The 11,736-nt window shown below is 36.0% G+C and overlaps 2 protein-coding genes across 3 annotated transcripts; both read left to right on the top strand.

The window, feature by feature from the left end:
- The first annotated feature begins 477 nt into the window (after positions 1-477).
- Positions 478-2,191, top strand: LOC132173998 (remorin). The gene is made up of 5 exons (XM_059585716.1): positions 478-559; positions 671-906; positions 992-1,181; positions 1,740-1,821; positions 1,905-2,191. The coding sequence occupies exons 1-5, from the start codon at positions 534-536 to the stop codon at positions 2,103-2,105; spliced, it is 735 nt and encodes a 244-aa protein (XP_059441699.1). The 5' UTR covers positions 478-533; the 3' UTR covers positions 2,106-2,191.
- A 4,955-nt stretch (positions 2,192-7,146) lies between these two features.
- Positions 7,147-11,440, top strand: LOC132175842 (transcription factor UNE10). Of its 2 annotated transcripts, none has more exons than XM_059587907.1 (6): positions 7,147-7,296; positions 8,221-8,767; positions 9,835-9,939; positions 10,034-10,099; positions 10,569-10,970; positions 11,064-11,440. In XM_059587907.1, the coding sequence occupies exons 1-6, from the start codon at positions 7,154-7,156 to the stop codon at positions 11,175-11,177; spliced, it is 1,377 nt and encodes a 458-aa protein (XP_059443890.1). In that variant the 5' UTR covers positions 7,147-7,153; the 3' UTR covers positions 11,178-11,440. The 2 variants fall into 2 exon arrangements, with proteins under 2 accessions (XP_059443890.1, XP_059443891.1); XM_059587908.1 differs by lacking the exon at positions 7,147-7,296 and adding an exon at positions 7,734-7,786.
- The last annotated feature ends 296 nt before the right edge of the window (positions 11,441-11,736 follow it).

Below are 11,736 nucleotides of genomic sequence, written 5' to 3'. Positions count from 1 at the left end.
TCACAGAAACATTGCAGCAGCACTAGCTAGCTAATTTGCTTAAAGAAAACATGTTGGCAAGGGGTGGAATAATTCCAAGTAGCTAGACCACCTATGAAAAGTGTACGTTGCCAACATATGTATGAAAACCTCAAAACCAAGCAACCAGGATGATTGATTGTGGTATTTCCTTGCTCAGGTGGGCCACCAGAATCCATCTTTCAATCCATTGATGGGAATAAGGAATAACTGCATGAATTGCCCAAATGGGGAATCTCATGGATCCTTCCTTTTCTAGGTTCCATTTATGTACACATATAAGCAAGTAGTTAAAAATGGAAACAACTTGCCAATGGAGGTTTATCTGCATGTGCATCTTCCATTGGAGAGAAAGAAAAATCCTTTGCTTCAAGTTGAATGCAAAGCATATTTGACCTTGCTTGCCTCCCTCTCCTGTTCATCACCTAAAAGTAATTAGTACCAGCATCATCACCAATCCCTGCTGCTAGTTTTTCTCACAAAATCAGACAGAAAATCAAAAGGGATTTTGGAGAATGGATCTTTTGGTCAAGCAAAAGAGGTACCTCTAGGCTCTAATCCCGAGTGAAAAAAAAAAATCTGATTTTTTTTTTCTTTTTTGGCAAATTTTTGTTACACTTAGAGATGAATTATTAATTAACCACTTTGTTAGAGTGAGATTTTCTGACCCAGGAAAAGAATTCAAGAGCCATGTGGGTGATGATGATTATGATTCAAGAGACATTGAGTTTGCAGCTGCTGTTGCAGCAGCAGCATTTGCTATACACTCACTTGAAGAAGCTGAAATGGAATTACAGAGGAAGATGAGAGATGACTTTGTAACCTCAAGGACCAAAACTAGGCTGCAAAGATCTAGCAGATTCTCAAACAAGGAAATGATGGGTGCTGGTAAGTTTTTACTGTAAATTTTCTTTTCTTTTCCTTTTTTTTTTTGACAAACTGAAATGTATATATATTTATGTAACAAATGCAGGATCGACAAATAAGTCAATGGGGCAGGAGGCAGAGGATCCAGTTTGGGGTCCAAGTCGTACATCTTCCATGAGGCCTACACCCTCAGAAGATAGATATCAGAACCAGATGGGGAATTCATCACGACGCAACAATGTGGAAACCAAAGCAGATGCTTGGGAGAAAAATGAGATGGAAAAGATTAAGAAGAGGTAAAGGATTATACTCTTTATGAGAAAATATTTTTAGTTTTAAAAAAAAAACGTTCACCAGACGTAATATGGTTTACGCTTCTCATCTATATAAACTATTTTTTCATTGCTCTTCAACACCGTTGGCCGACAATTGTAAGAGTCTACTTAGGGTATCTATCTGGCATGCGGGCTGAACACCTGCTTGGGCATGCAGTATGACAGACAATTGTAGCGAATTTCAATTCACCTTGGAATACCTTCTATTTTCACATACTCTTCATCAACAATTCTTCTTTGTTGTTTCTCTATTTTCTTCATAGCTTCACAAATTATATGAAAATATAATAAATATTTAGCGATTTTCAATATGGGCCGAAAGTTAGGAAACACTTTTCGAACAACAACACATTTTTCGAAAAATATTTTTAACAGAAAACATTTTACACCGAAACAAACTGGATGAGAACCAAATTAACTAGCGAATGGTAGGCTTTGCATGATTCACAATTTGCTTATGCTTCTAGAATGAATAATCCGGATTTTGTTTCCAAGTTTTTTTAATGAAAACAAATTCAGGTACCTGAAGATGAATTCCAGAATAGGTGCTTGGGAGAATGAGAAGAAGATGCAGGCCAAACATAAGATGGAAAGGAGAGAGGTTTTGCCCCAACCTTTGATGTTCATTTACAAAGTTTAGGAATTAATGGATACCAAAACAAGATATTGAGTTTGAAAATGCAGGGTGAATTGGAGGAGAGAAGGGCTTTAAACCTACAACACTACAGAAACAAGATAGGAAGGATCGAGCAGATGGCAAAAGGAGCAAGAGGGCAGGTGGAAGAGAAAAGAAGAAATGAAGAGTTTGAGGTGAAAGAAAAGGGGAAGAAGATCAGGTCAAAAGGAAAGCTTCCTGTCAAATGTTTCTGCTTCTATTGTCACTAGGAATGCAATGCAATGCACTTGGGCTCAATAGCCTTCACAGTCATGGCATTATAGCATTTATCAAATCTCTTGGACTCCTAATTTGATTCGGGAATGTAACACTAAATTGTACAGCTAACATGATCAAATATATATATATACACATAATGTTACCCATGTGCCCTGCCTCTGCCACTCAAAATGTTGATCATGGCTGGTAGGAAATTGTATGTCAATGTCATGGCCGATAGTTCCAGTCATTTCTACGAGACTTCGGATTGTGTGATGTCAGAACATGATATATTATGATCTTACTAAAACGACTCGCTAAGGTATCAAACTCCCGAACAATATTTCTCAAGAATATTTGTTCAAGATTAATAGAAAACGATTGACATCAGCTAATCAAAATTTTGTCTATAATTATGAAGATATTATACTAATGAAATATAATTCATTAAAAACAATGAAGATATTATATTAAATAAAACTCTAGCTAGCAAGGCAAATGCCTAAAGCTTTGGAGAATGGCGTTTGTAAGATAGACAGGACCAGACACTCTTGATTTGATTGCCGGCAGATAAGTAGTAATTAGATTAGAAAAAAAGAACATGTCTCCATGGCAACTCTAAATTTGATCAAAATAGAATGATGGGTAGGGCAGCTTATCTTCTTCACCACAAAAGTCATTGTTAAGCCAATTGAAATGAGCCCCCTTGAACCAATAAGCTTGAGAAGCGCCCACCCAGCTCACCATCACCAGACCAGCTCTAGACGTCTACGCAACAACGGTCGGCTACCATATGGAACAAACTTACCCAAGCTATATTATAGGGTTGACTATATTAGAGTTGAGGGCCGAGTCTAATCTGTTTAATTAAATGGGTTAGGCTAAAGTTAACAAATTTAATAATATAGTCATGCCTCCATATAATCCTAACCCGACATACGACATTAAGGTTGACATTTTCTTTATATGACCTATAAATTCAACACGAACCCAACGCAAAATTATCTTACACGTGTATTTCAACATGATTTGAACTTGACATGCGCCACACATGAGCACCAATTAACACCCTACATAATACCATGTACCATATAGCAATAGCTTCCTAGAGAACCATCTTGGTGATACTTTGATAAGACAATATATTGATCTGAGTCTTCTATAATCACACACTCCCAAATATACATTTTTTAACGTGCACTAAAAATTATCATTAGAATTTGGATGAATCACTATTAAATTTTATATTTAATAGTAATTTTTAGTATCTCGTCAAGAAATATACACTTGAAAAATACTAGATTTTATATATATATATATATGCAATAAAATCCGTATAGACATTTGAGCAGAATGATGACCTCATACGCAGTGCATCTGCAGACAAGTCTTGGCCATTAATTACAAGCCAGGCAGGCCTCTAGCTAGATTATCAGACTGCAGCCTTATCCATTCGTTAAGCCAACCGGTATTGTATCTTAACCGGCAGCATGAATGAAAAGTTGAAAACCAAGTTGTCCTTTGTTTCTGTCTACTTCCGACAACAGAATCTATCTAGCAAACACCATTATATTTCCTTAATTACCACTTTCTCTAATCTATAATATTGCTTAATTTCCTAGCTAGCTTCAACGAGTCTTAAACTTCAAATTTGTAGCATGAACATTCATAATTAGCATTTATTTCGGCCTCAGGATTTTATAAAAAAAGATCATCAAACACCCTCCTAGCCTCTAAGAAAGTTAATGGTGGCATCAGCTGCATACATGTGAATGAAATATTACTACCATTTTTATATTAATGTGGTTTTGTCCTCTTGAGTTGAAATCCAACTGGGAGGTGGGGGATTCTTATATCTGCTCTAATAAGGGAGCTTGATTGGTGCTGATACTGATACGTGGTGGCCTTGGAGGACCACCCTACAGCTCTAGAAGTTTTCCAGATGGCAAGAAATGGCTGTAACTACGTGTTCACTGCCGATGCAGAAATTCAAAGTCCAATGTCTGGTTGAGGACTTTGAAACCGAAGGGTTACAGATATTGGCACGAGTCTCTCTTAGTGTGGATGTGACATTTAAATGATTGGAAACTTTATATCTCCCAGGGATATTATTGTTATTTTGCGTTTCATGTGAGGACAGTTTAGAAAATTTGTCACGTCTTATTCACATCTGATGCAGATCCTATTCGAAGGATCCCTGGTACTACGCTTGATCCTACGATCGAGCGCACGATCGAGCACCCACCTGCGCTCGATCGCACCCATAATTGCTCTCGAGCGCACACGGAGGGAATTATGTTATTTTTCGCATTTTATTATTTTTTAGCCGATTTTATGTTGTTATTTTATTAGGGTTAGGATTTTGAGAGTTTTTATTTCATTATTTTATTAGGTTTAGGGCTTTGGAGGTATTTATGTCATATTTTATTAGGTTTAGGGTTTTAGGCTATAAATATATGCTTATAATCTCTAGAGAAAACAATTGTTTATTATTGATTTTGCTAAATAACAATTACTCATAGTTGAGTTTTCTTCATATTTTTCCTTGAAATCATAGATAGATTCTATATTTTGAGAATAATTCTTAGGTCATTGATAGACACAAGATCTAGAATTAGTTATCCGCTATGTTATTGTTGTTCTTCGCCGCAACCTACTAAGTTAGGCTACATCAACATCTCATGGAATTGGGGAGATTAAAAATTTGACATTGTATTGATAAATTGCATAGAAATTTGGGAGCATATGGATAAGGTGCAATGACTTATTGATAATCAAGTTTTACCAGCTCAACCAAGTGTTTAATAAGTAGACGGAGCATATGTCCGAACAATTGAGACTCGGGGTGTTAATAATTAGTTGTTTGTATTGTGTGCAATAAGTGTAGTTCATTACACCTGATTAGATTGGGAGCATATCAGTAGTACTCTAAGGAATGAGGATCAAGTGCAATGAACTACTCGTATTGCATACAAGTAGCTTATGTGAGATGGTACTTAGAGCATTCCCAGCAGGCTCTCTATAAGGGAGTTTGTTCCCTAAGTTTAGGAAATATGTCTAAAAAATCACAAAAAACGTCCCACAGCAGATTCCCTATATGGTTTTCTAAACCATCAGCTGCTACAGTTGAACCCAAAACATTGGGTTCAACTGTAACGATCCAAAGGCTTATTAAATTGAAAAAAAAACTTTTTCTCTCTCCTGTCAGCCCAACTCTCAACGCATCCTCTTTCTCTTTCTTGTCAACACGCCATCCCTCTCTGAAGACAATCTCTTGTTGCAAAAACTCCATCTTCTTCAACCTCTCAACTTTCATTCATGTTCGACACAAGGTACAGAGGAGACCGAAAAGAGAGAACGTTCGAGATTGAGAGAGAATGGTGAGCGTTCTGTTCAAGCCAAGAGAGAGAGACTGAAGAACGGTGGTTGAGCCACCGTCATCGTGCAGTGGGCAGCGCCTGGGCAAAGCTGAACCAACCCTCTTCCGACTAGATGAAAAATCGGAAAAAAAAAAAAAAAAAAAAGAACATGAACCCAGAAACCCAGAAACCCAGAAGACCCAACAGAAACCTAGACCGATCAAACCAAACTTCAAGGTTCTCATATATGCTCACCAGACTTCACCATTCAAGGAGATCGAGAGAGTGAGGCACAGAGTGAGATGGAGATGAGTGAGGCAAAGAGGGAAAAAGGTGCGGCTGGAAGGGAAAGAAAGGAAAGAAGAAGACGGAGATGAGATGAGAGAGAAATCATATATGCTCACCAGACTTCACCATTTAAGGAGATCGAGAGAGTGAGATGGAGATGAGTGAGGCAGAGAGTGAGATGGAGATGAGTGAGGCAAAGAGGGAAAGAAAGGAAAGAAGAAGACGGAGATGAGATGAGATGAGATGAGAGAGAGAAAGAAAGGTTAAATTAAAGGAATAAAATATAAAAAAGGTAAAATAAAAATAATAATATTTTAATGATATAGGAAAGCATTAAGAGAAGCTATTGGGGTGCAAATTGACATAGGGAAGCAAAAAGTAGTTTGGATCCTTAAACTTAGGGAAGATGACCGGGTAGCTACTGGAAATGCTCTTAGGCCTCATCTGTTGGGACAGATATTCATACAACTAAATCATATGTTTGAACTCTTTACCTGAATTGATAGAGCTAAAGGCTCTCTATTATGAATTATTCGTATTGCATGCATGCAAAACGGACAACACATTACACCTTATGGATCCCACTATGAGTGGCCAAAACTAGTACAATTTTCAACCAAACCTCATTAATGTGCTTGATTGTGATTGACCAAACCTAGAACCTGATTTGATCAAGTCCAATCCAAACCCAACATCATTTTGTTCAACCTTCATTGTGTTAGGAAAATGCAAATGAATCTTGATATATGGTTTAAGACTTCTGACGAAATTTGTTATGCCAACCGCTAAGAGACATTAATAATGGTACGGAGAAAGTGAAAGCAAGATAACATAAGTGTAGGGGCCGTGATTCTAAGCATGCCGGCGTGCTTAGCACGACAGGCTATTTTCATTTTTTTTAAAATTTTTTAATATTACCAAAAAAAAAAAAAAAAAAATTGCCGGCGTGCATTACTTCACGGTAAGTAGTGTAGTGTTGTTTTAGATGATCGCACACCGAGACTTCAAACGAGAATACTAGCAAAAGAATCAAAGATAATTTATAAGCATAAAAGCTTGTCAAGTGTGCCAACGATGAATACTTCTAATACTTAAGTTGGTGAGAGCGAGTAAAATTTCGTCAAAACATGAACATTTACCCCTGAGATGTATATATATGTCACACGTACATCAAAGCATTAATGACATAAATAACCCTGGGCCAAGTGCTTGGAGGGTGGTGGGGGAAGGAGAAAAGGCATAAATCATATTCCTTCTCATTCTTCTTCTAGCCACCACATGTTTTGTGAAAGATCTCCATCAAACCAACGTGACATTATCAATTTAAAGGGGACCCGGCCAAACAATTCCTTAAGAGTATCCAAACCGAAGCTCCTGTTCATTGAGAGACAGAGAGAGGGAGAGAGAGAGAAATGATGAGTGAGTTTGTAGTACCTAGCTGGAATCTAAGGCACCAAAGACAAGAACAAGTCGAAGGAGAAGAAGGAAACAGATCCTCTCACGTGCACAACGAGCAGAACCACCCCCGTAGTACTACTGCTGCTCTTGTGCACATGTACACTCTCTTCTTTCTTTCAATTTTTTTTTTTTTTTTTTTAAATTTTTTTAAATTTTTTATTCTTTCTTTCTGGTTATGAGTTTAAAACTTCAATTCTGAGAGAACCCTTTTCTGGTTAATTTATGGTTTATATATATATATATATATACTCCTGAGTACTTTCTTGTTTCAAAAAAAAAAAAAATTTAATGCAGCAGCATATCCAAGACTCACATCCACATTCGTGCATCCCGAAACCATTACCTATTTCTCCCAAGTTTTCTTCGTTCTTGTCTGATAATTTCCATATTCTCCAACCCTTTTACAATATAAAACGACCAAACTATAGTTTGTCCTTGTTTTTGTCCGATGTTAATTTTCAGTTTGGAAATAATCAATATCTGTTTTTGGCTTCTCTAATTTTCTTTTTACATGTTTTTGCTTAATTTTCCACCTTATTGTGTTCTTTTCTCATTAATTAGGTTCGTTGTCCATAGATGAAAGAAAGGTTTTATTTCTTTTTCCCTCTTCATTTATGTTCTTTCATTTTATATGATTAATTAGTCTTTCCATATATCATTTCTTCTCTCTTTTTTTTTTTTCTCCTTGCACAAGATGGATTAATCTATAGTTTTGTGTTGTTCTATTATATATCCATTATCTGTTATAAGCTAATTAATCTTCAAATTAAAAAACACAACCTATAGTTTTCTTCTTGAAATGTGCTATAATTTAATCCTAAGAAAACAATCATCGGGTCTAATAGTACATATATTATCATGTTGATACCATAAACTAAAATCTCTACTATAAAATGAAGAAAATCTTTTTCAATTCTCTTCCGCACGGTAATTAGATACAACAAAATAAAACAAAATTATAGAACATGTTTTTGTTATAATAATCACTTATTAATTACTATTTCTTAATGTTGAAATTCAGGTCAAATTATGAAGTGGCAGAGCTGACATGGGAAAACGGGCAGCTAGCCATGCATGGGATCGGCGGGCTCCTCTCCACCACCACCCCCACAAAGGCCACATGGGGTGGTGGTAGGGCCGCCGGGGACACACTGGAATCAATAGTCCACCAAGCAACATGCCACCACAACCAAAAGCCTAACATAATATTCCAACACGACCACCACCACCATAATACCCCAGCCAGTATAGCTTCCTCCGGCGGGCAATGGCCTGATCAGAGTTCCGGCGGCCAAGTCCAGGTCGCACCGGCGTCGGTGGTGAAGAAACGAACACGCTCTTCAGATTCAGAGCAATATTGTAATATTGGAAGAAGGAGTATATATGAAAACATTGCTGACGGCAGCACATGTGGCAGCGGTGGCAGTGTGAGTGCCAGCGGTACATTTTGTAGGGACAACGACACAACTATGATGACACCGACACGGGCTTCGTTTGAATCTACTCGGAGCTTCAAGACCAAAACCACTGATGAAGATTCTTCTTGTCATCGCAGTGGATCTCGATCGGTACGTACAAATTCATTATTTCTTAATAATTAAGCACTTTAATTTTTGCATGTGGTCATTTTATATATGTGAATTTTGGAGCACAAAACTACAATATTTATAAGATTTATATTGGCTATAAGTTTTTAAATAATTACTAAAATTAAATCTAAACCGTTGAAAAAACTACAAAATATATATATATGCTTTAATTAGTTTTTATACATGCAGCACCTAATTAAGCCAAATTCTTTGAACACTTTAATTTACATGTGGTCATTTTATGTGAATTTTGGTCATTTTATAAGATTTAGAGTAATGCTATATACCCCACCACTATCTTATCTTATCCCGGCCCTCGTACGAAGCATCATAGTGGGATAGTGGTGGGGGTATACAACATTACTTTAAGATTTATGACTATAAGTTTTTAAATAATTGAAAGATAATAATTAATGAATTTGTTATTAATTATACTAATTCCTAATTACAAAATATTAACCCTTTTGTCTTTGGATAAGGCCTAGCTACTTAATTAGAGCATTCACATTAGTTTATGTATATTTTTATGTATAATGGCTAATCAAAACCAACTTTATTTAGTTTAGTTAATGAGTTTTAAAAGACATCATACATCCGATTATCTTCTTTTTTTTTTTTTTTTTATAAGGATTGTATTTTTTCAAAATATCATATTTTTCAACCTTTGGAAAAAATGGATGTGGAGAGAGAATTAATAGTAGGAGAAAATTTTAGGAAAAGAGAGATGTGGAGAGATAAATAGTATATTAATGAGATAGATGTGTGAACAATGCCCACTACATGTAGCGGTCACTGTTCACAAATGCAAAAAAAAAAAAAAAAAAAGTATTTTGCATTTGAGATGCATAATCCAATAGAGGAGTTTTTAATTATTATTTTGCTTATCTATTTTAGATAAAAATAAGAAATGGCTAAGCCATTAATGTGAGTGCTCTAAACAAAATATGTGACTGCTTTAGTGATACATGGCATGTTTATTAATTTCAGGTTGAACATATATTATTAATTTTCCTGAATTTAGTAAAGTTTTGCTTTACTTTTAATAGGAAAACCGAGATGATAAAGGGCATCAGACGACCAATACTGAAACAGGCCGCTCCCACTCAACAAGACGAATTCGAGCTGCTTCAATCCATAACCAGTCTGAAAGGGTAATTATTTAATTAAGCTCACCATCCTGTGTCTAATGAGATATATATTAATGAGATTAAATTATAGCTAATTAATGAGAAATTATTGGTGTAGAAAAGGAGAGATAGGATTAATCAGAAGATGAAAACCCTGCAGAAGTTGGTGCCAAATGCAAATAAGGTCAGAAAACTATTCTCTAATCTACATTTGTGTGAATCTATACATACATACTTTCACTACTTCTACTTTTAAGGGTTTTCTTTTTCACCATCTCTTTAAATATTAGGAAAACGTCACTTACCATTATTGATCTTTCATTATTTTTACAATCATACCCTTAAACATTAAAAGTGTCAATTTAGGGTTACCATTTTTTAGAAGTTTGTAATGTCAGTATTTCTGTCTAAATTTATCATTAGGATTGATTTAAGCTGAATTTTGATGGGAGAGTTGACATTGCACACTTCTAAAAGATGGTAACCCTAAATTGACTTTTTTATAGTTTAAGGATATAATAACAAAAGTGATGAAATTAAAGATCAGAAATGATAAATGAAGTTTCCTTTAAATATTAAAAGGCCGGTCAAGCATATAGATATTGCGAATTGTTAGTGAAAACTTTGAAATTTTTTGGCTATCAAAATTGCAGACCGACAAAGCTTCAATGCTTGATGAGGTAATTGAATACTTGAAACAACTTCAAGCACAAGTTCAAATGATGAGCACTGCGAGAAACATGCCCCAGATGATGATGCCTTTAGGGATGCAGCAACATATTCAAATGTCTCTCCTAGCACGGATGGGCTTGGGAGTCGGGCTAGGGATGGGCGTGGGGATGCTTGACATTGCTAACATGGCACGCAGTTTGCCTCAAACTCTTCCGCCGCTCATCCACCCAGCTTCAGTTGCTGCCTCAGCTCCTACATTCGTTTCTCCATTTGTGGTGCCCTCCAGCGTGATTCCAACGCATCCTCTGGTTGAGCCAAAACCTGACCTGGGCAACAATGCTTCACTTTCTTTGCCGGATCCATATTCCGCATTTTTAGCACAAGTACGTCATTTTAATCGAATGATAGTCATATAATAGTTTATTTATTTATTTCCTTCTGCTTGTATTAATTGATGAATATAATTTTTGCTGCAGTCGATGAATATGGACATGTACAACAAGATGGGAGCCCTCTACCGGCAACAAGTCAATCAGACCACACAGGCAATGAGCAGCTCATCACAACCACACCAACCATGTTCGAAGTGACTGAGGATAGAGGACAACATGCATCAATAATGCAAATTAAAGAAACATAAAGAACGCTAGGGGTTAAAAGAATAACGGTAGAGGGGTTTGGATTTGACGTAGGACGTCTTGTTTGCCATTTGGAAATTATTATTATTTTCAGCCATGTAATTTTCAGAATTTTCTAGACAAGATTTGTTTCTTTTGCAAGGGAAAATGGTACATCGATGAGTTTTTTAGTGAGACCATAATATAATATATATGTTGATATACTATATATTTAATCTAAAAATTTAAGTCTATGAATTTAGAGTTAACAATGCTATATTAACTACTCAAGCTCAAGTCTAAGGTCTCAAGATGTGCCAATTTCCGGGCACATTCAATTGCTAAATGGGTTGCTTCCTACTCAGTGTTTGGAAACATTACCCACTACTCGCCTTTTCTTTCTTCTCTTAGGATTAGGAGTGGTAAGAACCCTCATTTGTAATTTGTTTTTTGGCTTTTGTCTTTTTTCTTTCCCCTTTCCCTTTTCCCTCTTTTGAATAATAATATGAAAAAAAAAAAAAAAAAAAAAAAA

This window comes from Corylus avellana, chromosome ca3 (genome assembly GCF_901000735.1).
Source record: "Corylus avellana chromosome ca3, CavTom2PMs-1.0".
Lineage (NCBI taxonomy): Eukaryota > Viridiplantae > Streptophyta > Magnoliopsida > Fagales > Betulaceae > Corylus > Corylus avellana.
The sequence above is the reverse complement of the archived record's forward strand: the minus strand, read 5'-3'. Positions and strand labels throughout refer to the sequence as shown.